The sequence below is a fragment of the Carassius carassius genome, chromosome 23 (genome assembly GCF_963082965.1).
Source record: "Carassius carassius chromosome 23, fCarCar2.1, whole genome shotgun sequence".
Lineage (NCBI taxonomy): Eukaryota > Metazoa > Chordata > Actinopteri > Cypriniformes > Cyprinidae > Carassius > Carassius carassius.
Genome location: NC_081777.1, coordinates 2,959,638 through 2,971,556, shown reverse-complemented (window position 1 = coordinate 2,971,556; position 11,919 = coordinate 2,959,638). Strand labels below are relative to the sequence as shown.

General features: G+C 39.7%; 1 protein-coding gene across 1 annotated transcript in view; it reads left to right on the top strand.

The window, feature by feature from the left end:
• The first annotated feature begins 3,644 nt into the window (after window positions 1-3,644).
• Window positions 3,645-11,919, top strand: part of LOC132101151 (uncharacterized protein C2orf16-like) — a 33,567-nt gene continuing 25,292 nt past the window's right edge. Inside the window, exons 1-2 of the mRNA XM_059505865.1 lie at window positions 3,645-3,711; window positions 3,803-3,932. Coding sequence (XP_059361848.1) covers window positions 3,645-3,711; window positions 3,803-3,932 — 197 coding nt within the window. The remainder of the gene's footprint in view (window positions 3,712-3,802; window positions 3,933-11,919) is intronic.

Below are 11,919 nucleotides of genomic sequence, written 5' to 3'. Positions count from 1 at the left end.
GTGGAATGAGGAGTGCCAGATGGAGATGAATTCAAACAGTATTTAACCTGTTGACTCACGGCTGAAAGTGACCTACCTAACTTAAAATTGCAACAGTTCCTGACTTCATTAGTGCACGTGACATCAGTGTCACATACACTTCCTTTAATCACCAACTTGAGATGAAAAATATTTTGTGCAAGACAAATGACACACAAACAATACCATTGCTATAGGCTATGACTGTCATAACAGGTATATTGTTCAGGATGCTGAGTGTGAAGTTATTTGAGGGAGCATTTCTCCAGTAAGCTGCAAGCTACAATCGGCCCTAACAAACATTATGAAAGTGAAAGTGACGTGACATACAGCCAAGTATAGTGATCCATACTCGGAATTCATGCTCTACATTTAACCCATCCAATGTGCACACACACAGCAGGGAACACACACACACCATGAACACGCACCCGGAGCAGTGGGCAGCCATTTATACTGCAGCGCCCGGGGAGCAGTTGGGGGTTCGGTGCCTTGCTCAAGGGCACCTCAGTCATGGTATTGAGGGTGGAGAGAGCGCTGTACATTCACTCTCCACACCTACAATTCCTGCTAGGATTGTATGTTTTGAACAGCACTAGTTGTAACATTATCAGGCATTCAATATTATCAATACTCAATTATACATTGTGACATTCAAATAGCTTGAATAACTCAACCTCCACTGAAAAATAAATAAATAAATGGACTCACCTTACTATTTGACAGTCCTGGCTGTCAGATGGAATCTGAAATTGAAACAGATTGGTATAGTGTTGCTGGACAATTTCTCAATTAATTTACTCAATTAATGTGGAGCATACCGTTAATAGAAATAAAAGCACCTTTTTGTTCTGTCTCTCAGGGCCCCTCTGTTTTTCTCATTCGGGATGCACCTGAGAGTGTTCTGCCTGCTTAATAAGGGGACTGGGCTGGTTAAAAGTTTGGACACATTGCTATTTTTTATGTTTTTAAGCAGCAAATTATTTGTATTTTTATTTTATGAATGATAATAATAAGAACCATTATTGATAACTGACTACCAATAAAAATCCAACACTAAATCGGAAAATTAGAATGATTTCTGAAGGATCATGCACATAAGACTGCAGTAATGATGCTGAAAATTCACAGGAATAAACTACATTTTAAAATATATTCAAATAGAAAAGAGTTATTAACAATGAAATAATCAAACTTTTTTTTTTTTACTTTATTTTTGTTCAAATAAATGCATGCAGCCTTAAGGGTAAATTAGCACTTAAACGTTAACATTGCTAGCTAATAACCAACTACCACACAGCAATCTTAAACAATACAAATTAATACAAGCAGTTAAAATTACTAAAGTTTATATTAAGTAAGTTTTATTAAACTCAAACTTGTTGATTACATATAATTACAGACCTCTGGATGTTTTCTTCATGTTAGCAAGTCCTCTGATAACATAGGCCTAAGTGTTCGCCAACATTACACTCCAACACCGATCTAAGGAGCAATTAAAACACCAAGCCTTTGTACACAACATAATAATAAATTAATTTATTAGTAGAACAGTTTGGTCCCATGGTGTGACATACCTTGGTGAGGTTTTTGAGGATAACAGTGAGCAGTTTATGTCTGCCTCTAACATCTTGAGGTCTTCTATTCTGAACTTCAGAAAAAAAAAAAACTCTTACTCATTTCCAAGGACACGGCCCGGATTAGCTCTGCTATTGTAGTTCCCACCCACTGAAACTGCTCCCGGGCTGGATGCATGTTACAGCACTGAAACGGATGTGACTGTAACGCAGATTTGCCGGTTTGAAAACAGATCTTGTGCGGAGTCAGCTGCTGTCTGGGATGTAAATGTGTCTATACGAATGGCTATTAGCATGTGATTATTAACTATATAGCTGGCAATCTGTATGATTAAAATCTGTATGACTGCGTATCAGTGTATGGTTAATGACTGTATGACCAGCAATCAGTGTGAATGCTGTATGCAGGGTTGCCAGGTTTTCACAACAAAACCCGCCTAATTTGTACTCAAAAATAGCCCAATCACGTTTCAAGGGGAATCCCCCAGTAAATACTGCATTCTGGTGGGGTAAAATAAAAGTTTTGGTGAGATTCCCCTGGTAAAATTAGCATTTTAGAGGCTACATTTCACGTTATTGGGGTCGAATGAACCCACGAACATGTAAAACAACTTTTGACAAGAGAGTAGCCCAATGTCTGCTCATGTCTGCTAATCAAATTATGTACTTGACATACAAAGCTAATTCTTTCTTTTTTCTTTTTATTACTCTGAAATATTGTTATTGTATTTTTCCAGTGCTCCAATAAATCACTTATTGTCAGGGACCAATCAAGCGCAGTCCCATCCCCCACACAGTGATCACTCTCTCCAGAGTACTAATCAACTGCACCTGTTCTATATCCACTGCTTCAAACCAACACATAAAATTCCCTCAGTAACCCAAGTTGTTGTCAAGCCACCAACAGGAACTGACCTTAGACCGTTGTCCCCTGAGTCTCTGATTCCTCTGAGAAATCCTGACGTAATGTACTTATGTGAGTATCACTAACCTTTGTGTTACCCTTCTGCTGTCTCCAGATCTGTTTCCTGATGTCCGTGATCCCGTGTTTTCCTGAGCTCTCTAAGGTTCCGTCCAAGTCGATTGCTGCCAGTCACATCTGAGAGAAAGAGATTAAAAGATCGGAGACTGTGTGATTGCAACATTCCTGAAGTTATTGGAATTTCCTGCTGTTAGTTCCGTACCGAGTGATCTTCCCAGCATCTACTCTTGAATTCACCGAATACTCACCTTGCACTCTATTCACTTAGAAAAATAAAGTTCTGTTTGAACTCACTTACCTCAATCTCCTTGCGTGTATCGTGACAGAAGGCTTGACCATAGAAAAGGAGGAGAAATAACACCGCTATGAATCCTACACCGCCCGCAACTGCAGCTGTGAATCCCTCGCCACCCACAACCAGCGCTTCCACAGTGGTTTGCTTCACTAACCCCCTGTCACGACCAGCGCCATTCTCTGGCCGGGAATAGGATTGCAACGGATTTCTGTTAGAGTGTTCACTTGCCCTTGAACAATAGACACAGTCATATCCAACTGAAAAATCTAAAGTTTCTTTCGTAATCCAGCAGTTATCTGGTGCAGCATTAAGATGGGCTGAAACATTGTGGATACAGGAAACTACAGGCACATCCTCAGTACAAGATTTTATAAATCACTTCAAATACGTTTTTGGACGTTCTGTAGAAGATTCAATGGTTAGTGATAAGCTGTTACAATTATTCCAAGTTAAAAGATCAGTATCAGAATATTCCCTGGAATTCTGAACCTTCGCAGCTGCGAATGGGTGGGACGAAAAGGCTTTACTTAAATCCTGCACTTCGCCTCCAACTCGCAATTCATGATGATGCCATCGGACTTGAGAAATTTATACAACAAACCCTTCGTGTGCACCAAGGATCTCAAGGGTGTTATCAAGAGGTACAACAAACAGCTTTCATACCTCATAAGAATTTGTTTGAAGTCCCCTCAGAGACAACAACAGAGAAGATGCAAGTTGACACACAATGATTGTCTCAAACTGAGCGGTTTTGACATCGAGAATTCAAATTATGCCTATATCATGGAGGGGATGGTCATTTTCTACGTTCCTGCCCTACAAGATTCCCCCGGATGCTTGTGAGTTCTGTTCTCACATCCCATTCAGTAACAGCTCCATTACCAATACCAGTGACCTTAAAGTCTATGAATTTCCATGTTTCTGTAACAGCCATCGTGGACACCGGTTCAGCAGGGGATTTAATTTCCGGAGACCTCTGCAAGAAGCTCCAGCTCCAGAAATCCAACATCTCCAAGCCATACTCAATCCATGCCGTAATGGGGGAAATCATCAACAAAGGGTATGAAACTTCTCAGATTAAGCCAATCATATTATGTGTTGAAGATACCCACCATGAGCACTTTGACCCGTTTGTTCTTGAAAATAGTCAGGCTGATATTATCATCAGTCACCCATGGCTCATACGACATCAACCCTCCATTGATTGGAAGTCTGGCAAGATACTGAAATGGGGTTGTCAATGCTCTTCGACTGACATTAAATTCCCAGTCTCTTTCATTTAGCTCGACATCCATTGAAAGCCCCACAGAAAACCTGTCAGTGTCAGCCCCCTCTTGTTACTCAACATTCACTGACGTGTTCAATCCTGTAGCAGCCTCCAAGGTGCCTCCACATCGACCTTGGGACTGTGCCATTGACTTGATTCGAGGGGAATCCATACCAAAGGGTCAAATTTAGGGCATGCAAAGATACATCTAAGAAGACTTACAACATGGTTATATCTGATCCTCCACATCACCTGCTGCCGCCAGTTTCTTCTTTGTCCCTAAGAAAGATGGAGGTTTACACCCATGTATAGATTACAGAGCACTGAATAAAATCACAGTCAAATTCAGTTATCTGCTCCCGTTGGTCCCATCTGCTCTTGAACAACACAGAGAGGCAAAGATATTTACCAAGCTTGATATAAGAAGTGCATATAATCTCATTAGGATACGAGAAGGGGATGAGTGGAAGAATTTCTCGTCATGCCGTATGGACTTGTCAATGCCATTTCAGTATTCCAAAGCTTTATGGATGAAGTATTCCGAGACTTCCTGAATCACTTTGCCAGAAGTTCTTGATTATATAGAATATCACAGTCAAGCATGCTTAGAAGAGAGGATACATTGGTTAGAAGGGGCCAAACATCCATTCATAGTCCTCACTGATCACAAAAATCTACAGTATTTGAAGGAAGCTAAAAGACTCAATTCGCGTTAAGCAGAGGGGCCCTTTTCTTTTCCAGTTTCCCTTTCCAGATTTCCTACCGTCCTGGGTCGAAGAACATCCAAGCAGATGCCTTCTCACATCCCCGTGCCCCCGAAACATTACATGAAAAACCTGAAACCATTCTATCAGAGAAATTGTTTGTAAATCCCATCCAGTGGGACCTAAATGAACAGCTCCTCGAAATATCGCAACACCAACCTAGTCCTCCAGAAAAACCAGCTGGGAAAATCCATGTACCTGAAGAATTTCGTACCTCTCTAATCTCCTCTGCTCATTCGTCAGTTGGTACAGGTCACCTAGGGATAAGTAAGACATGTTCAGTTCTCCAAATTCTCTACTGGTGGCCAAACATGCTGCACGATATTAAGATCTTTATCCAGGGTTGCATCCTCTGTGCTATGAATAAGAATCCACGTCACTTACCTGCTGAAAAACTTATGCCGCTACCTGTTCCTCATCGACCCTGGTCCCACCTCGGAGTTGATTTCGTAACAGATCTACCACCCCACACTAGAAATAGCCTCAGAATTGTTTTTTTTTCATGGTACCTTCAAATTTGAAATATAAACTCATGAGACATTTGACTTTTAACCCATTACTTTTCTGGATTGCCCCAGGATTTATTTAATTTATTTGTATATAATAATAGTCAATAGTCAAAAGTCAATGTCTATTTTTATAACTTTTTATCTTTTTGAGCATTATTAACTCTGGATGATGTGTTGTAAAGCCCAAAGGTTTTTCTTTCCAAGACACCTACATTGTCTGTGTAGCACACTATTGTCAGGAAATGTTACCATTTTACATTAGGTAGGTCATTTTCAGCTGTGAGTCTCAAAATGAGGGGTGGAGGTTAACAGGTTAATATAATCCAAAGGAGGGTAAATCCATAAAGGCAGACAGGAGACACACGTAGCACATCACATTCTTAATACCAGACAAATAAATAATGAACAGACTTGAACTTAAGTAGTGTTGGTAAATGAGGATGATAACAAAACACACCTGAACACAATTACAATCAGACAGACAGGAAACTAGGTCACGGAGCACAAGGGTGTCAAGGTTGTGATGGTGATAACTTAATATCCCTGCATTCCATTCGGAAGGACTCATACCTATGCCTAATCCCTTCAAGGGGTATACCCTTTGGAGTGAGAACTTCGAAGGGTTGAAGGGTGTGGGTACCAAACAACTGTTTCTTGAAGTGGCCTTCTGCGTCATCATCACATGCCCACACAAAAGCGCCATCATCATACAAAGTATCTGCACAAAGGATTATGGGAGCCCGAAGTGTCCATCAGTGTACCCTTCAAAATTTTTCATTTCAAAGGCCTAGTGGTGTGAGTGTGTGTGAGTGTGTATTTTAACTGCTCTGTGTGTGTGCACTTTGGATGGGTTAAATGTAGAGCACGAATTCTGAGTATGGGTCACCATGCTTGGCTTAATGTCACGTCACTAAAAAAATATATACATATATGGTGGTCATGATTGTTTTCACTCCGTAGTGGCCTTTAGAGGGTGATGTATCCAGTTGGAATGCACCATATGTTTCAGATTACCTTTTTAAAATCTAGAAAAAAAAGCTTTTTTTATTGTATTTTAATATTTAGCTTTTTATTAATCTCACACACCCCACCCCTTCATGAATCCCAGTTAAAGAGACCTTGATGTACTGTTTAATGCACTTCATGTTGTTAATTAAAAAAAAAAAAGTGGAGTATTTTTTTTTATTCTCTTTGTATTTAATATCAATATGGTATGGCTTTGTCCTATTTAAAACAGTGGTATATGAGTTAGGTCACAAGTAATCTAAAAGTAATCAAAAAAGGTATTTTTGATAAAAATCAGATTTTATTACCTAAAATGTGAAATGTAATAGATTATGTTACTAACTAAAAATTTGTCATGTTATTTTGGAATCGGTAATGGACTACAAGTTTGTAAGTAATCTACACAGTACTGTCTGTGTGTATATATCCGTAATGATAAAAAAATCCTCAAACATGTTCAAGCAAAATCACAATTTCGATACAGACAGAGAGATAAATAGTTTAGATTGAACATATAGTTAACCATCACTAACCCTGTTTGTGTGTGTGCGTGCATGTGTGTGTGTGTGTGTGGTCAAAGTTGATTAATGCTAACTCACACTAACATAGTAAAAAGTAAGGGTCAAAAGCACCAAATAAAGAAAAAAAAAAAAAAACACAGCTGGAGCAGACCTTTCCGGCTAAAATTACCTGCACTTTTTAGAACATATTTAACAGACATGGCTGCTTGGGTTTCTTAAACAGGATAAATTAATCTAATTACAGTTGCTTGCAGATTAGTGCGTTCTGAAAGCTCAGCATTTGTGGTAATTAATTTACCTGCAGTGGTTATTGCTCAGTCAATTGCGCATCGGGGAAAAAGGAAGCTGTCCTACAAAGCTACATTGTCATTTCTAACATGCTAATATTCTCCAACAGCCTTTTGCATTATGCAGATTACTGAGGCTAATCTATCGTCAGGTCTTTCAATTCTCTTGGCTCAATTCCCCTCCCCACCACCACCCATCCTCTAAATGTCTATTATATATAAGCTGGGAATATCTTTTGAAGTCTCTTTGCTGAGGTGAGGTGGAATATACAGAAATACTCTGAAATCTTATGTTGTGACTGCCATTCTTAAAAACCTGCCGCAATCTTTATAGCTGTGAAGCCAAGCTATTTAGGAACCTGTGGTTGGACTGATATGACACTGAAGTGACAGTATCAATTCAGTGTCAAATATAGCAGGATGAAGGGCTTATTATTTTCAGGACAAAAGGGGAAGTTCATACAGCTGTGATTAAATTATTTGACAGCATGTAATTCAACAATGAAATGGAGAGTTGAAATAAATAGTGGCCTCAGATGGTTTCAATTTAGTTCTTAGTATTTTGGATAAAAAGAAAGATATTAGTGACTAGGAACAGCAGTAGGCTATACAGACATACACATACATACATACATACACACACACACACACACACACACAAACACACACACACACACACACACACACACATATATACATATATATATAATTATTTTATTATTTTATGGTAAAAGAGAGAAGTTGCGTGGTATATTTTAAGGAATTCACTGATAATATTTCAATTAAGTTACCACTCTTGCTGAATTGGAATTTTTATCTTTACATTTGCATTTGTGTTGCATTTTTTTCCAATTTATTAGTTGGTTATTTATTTATTTATTTCTGGGAAATGAACCCATTACATTCTGTTTGCACCATGCTATACTGTTTGAGCTACATAAGTGCATCTATGTCTGTGTTACTAAATAGATAAATAAATACAGTTATACATTTAATTTTTTCAATTAAACTACCACCTTTTCTTTCTAGATCTCCTAACTTCACTTGAATTTGGTATAATTTATATATTATCTTATGTCATAGCTCAGGAAGTCACAAGTGAAATGTTTGGGACTCTGCTCGTTCTTAATGCTATTAGTCAAGCTGCAGCTCTGTCAGTTACGTGTCATTTAAGGCTTAGGTGATTTGGTGCAATTTCTTGTGCAAAGATGGTAGATTTCAAAATGCGTAATTTATCTGTGCCACTCAAGCGACTACCACTGAAATTATTGTGAACGCTAATGCATAGCTTTCTTCAGATATTTTAGACCAGCAGTAGTACCTAGATCAGAAGTACAAAGAGAGCTGAGAAAGTGTAAGTTCAGATGTTTTATTTACTGTCTTCTATTTTCTCTCACTTGTAGTCATCTTGTATTGTGGCATATCTGTCTGTATGCAGTTTTAAATAAGTATATAGATTAATAGATAAGTAGATAGATAGTGAGACAGACGGAAATGATAAATGAATGTTATCAAGATTAGACAGCTTCCACAATATTATAAAGATATAGAGTAGCAGAAAGAGCAGTACCGACAGAATACTTTAAAGTGCAGACAAAATCCTCTCCAAAAGCGAGCACCTCAAGGGTCCTAGCAATCATACACAGCGATTGTCAAGGTGCCCCAGACAACAGATTCACAAATAAGCCCACAGCGCAAAATGCCAACGGTCGTGATTGATTCCTCCAGCTGGACTGATAAGTTTGCTGTGGTCGGCATTCTTTGGGATGGAAAAATAACAAAAAAAATTTGGGGTGATGGGAAAATACAATCCAAGAGGCTGTGGCATCCCACTGGAAATGCAGCGGAATGAATTCAGGACAGCGTGAGGTGTCTTTTTATGAAATATACTCTTTGTAAATCCCCAAAGTAAATTATGTGCTCAAAAAAGTAGAAATTTCTGGGTGATGGGCAACAAATGCCCTTCTTGTCTAAGCCTTAACTACAGAATCTTGTTCTCGGGTCCCAGAATTAGGTGTAGAACAGATTCTTGCTCAAAACTGTGTCACCATGGACACTCCAAAGCAGCTTCAGGTATCCAGAGCACAGCCAGAAATTTGTATACTGTCTCCCTGGAGACAAGGACACGTTTGGGCAAACAAATACACACAATTAGGAGATCGACAGCAGACACGGCAACAGAGAAGTAAAGATATATGGAAAGGAAGTGAAGGTGTTTTTGAGGACTCATTATGCTGCCAGGTGACAGGGTCGGATCATGTGTGTGTGACGGTGCTTGTGGTCGGTAGAAGCTCATTAGCACCGACAGGAAGTCTCTGGGATCAGGGGGGAACACATTATCAGGTGCTCATTATGGGGTGTCAGGGACAATCCTGCACAGGCAAAGGCATATGTCAGAGTGTCACCACTGTCGAAGAACGGTAGTACAAACATGTAACATGTCTGGGCTCATTGCCCTGCCTTTATTTGAAATGTATGTAGCTGGCACCCCCTACGAGGCCAACGTGACAACATTATAGCACTGGAAATGCCCCTAAAGAACCAAGCTGATGGAAGGAAATCCTCAGTGACAGCGTGTCTTTCTCTCGACAGTTGCCACCAGTCAGGACTGTGTAGTTGTGGTCAGACATTGTTGGTTTAGAACACAGCCTTTAACATGGAGAGTGGGTGAAAGAGGCCCACTAGCCTTTTGTTCCAGAATTCGCAACAGAATGCTTGACTATCCATGGAGACCCTCCGAGTAACCGTCCAATGGGATTGCTGGCATGCCTAAAAAGAAGCCGGTTGCTAAGATGGGTTGCAGCATCTTGCTGTTGGGAAGCAGTCCAATTAAGCTGACGGAGCTAAAACTCCTCTGCACTCCTCAAGTGTATGAAAAGCAAGTTCAGGGGCTTTGTGTGGAGAAGGTGTGCTTAAGAGAACCCAACAGACCCTGTGGGATATGAATTGACACGCACTGTTGCGAAGAGGCCTCTTGGAAACAATAGCCAAGTGGACTGTCCATTGTTTAAGAGTTTATGTGGTTTCATTCTTTCTACTTTTTAACTTTCCTGCTTACTTGTGGGCCATGTAGTGCCCTGATTCATAGCATGCACAGCTCTGACAATTAGAGGGAAGAGCCGGTCATGTAGAACAAAAGCACCTCATCTCCTCACCGGCTTCACCAGTGCATACCTTGTACAATGTTCCTGTATATGCCTGCTTCTCTGATGTATTATTCATCAGACTTTTTTTTTAATGATGCATAGAGACTCCTTGAAATAGGAAACCACTCATTAATCTGTCATTGAATATAGATCACACCTTAAAGAGAAGGCATGGAAGCAGAAAGGAGCAAGTAGAGGCAAAGACAGGACTGAGAGGGAGGAAAAAGCAGTGATTTAGAGGAAGTAAAGAGTAGATAAGGAGTGGAGCAGTGGGTGTAGCAAACTTAGCTGAGGAAACATTACAGCTGTTTAAAACATGGTGTTCAGATTAAAAGAGCATTCAGGAGCACACAAGCAGAGTTTACGACAATTTACAGCAAATGAATCACAGCACCTGTCCAGTCCCGAGATTATTAGACCACCTCTTTATTTCTTCCTTTCTTTCTTTATTTACATGACTGACCTTGAGCTCATATCTAATACTTATCCAACGTATTTAAACATAATAGTAAATTGCCTTTTTAATTAAACCATGTGGTTTATTTATTTCTTTATATTCTCTCCTCTGGCAGCGAGACCTATCGGCTAGCTATCATGCTTAAGACTTCATTTCCAAACATTCAAAACCAAGATGAATTATGCATTGTTACTTCTGAGCAACCTTGCAAGACTCCTTCAGTATTCTTATTTTAATGAAATCAGGGACAGTAGAGAGTGAATGTATATTGTGATCAGTCAGTGTTCTGTGAGACGCTGAAAAGCTGTTTTTGTCTGGCTTGGAAAAGGTTAGTTGGATAGTTACTGCGGTCAAGCATTTCAAGGTGATTTAAATTAGTGACAACTCGTTTTCAGTGTCACATATCATTAAATTTCAATGTGAGCATTTCTCAGTGTGGGTTTATGTATGTGTGTGTGAAAAAGGGTTAAAATGCTTTCAACGTTGTCTCTGAAATAAGGCTGAAAAATGGAAGGTCTCTTTTTTAATACTGTTTATTTATCTCCTTCAGTCGTGTTACGCAACTGCAGACATCTTGACACTTCCTTATTTATGTTCACAATAATTTTAACATCCTTTTCTTTCTCGCTCCAACAGGAGTAACATCTTACACTTGAGCATTTAGAGTAATGAAATGCCCAAATTACACTCATAATTGGCTGTGAGTGCTTTTGTTAAATTGGCTCGACAGGTGATAAAGCGGCTTAGTCTTCACACAGAACCGGTGATACCTACAATACACTTTCCAAAATATCGCTCTAGTCAGACAGGTTTCCTTTTGCCCCTCCATCAAGCTCTAAAGCCATTTTGAAGCCAAGCTCTAAACCCTTTTCCCAAAATCAGAGCCTAAATCAGATTAAGGGGCTTGGCGGAGGCTTGGCAGAAGCCTCCCGAGGGGGGAGTCGCTGAGGTGATTGCTGTCACCGAAAGCTTTTCAAAATCACATAAATCCCAGAGTACTGCGACCCCCTATGAACTGCCAATTGTTATACTAGGCACAAAGTGCATTGCAGTGTTCATAATTACAGAAGCCAAAAACCACTTAGCCACTT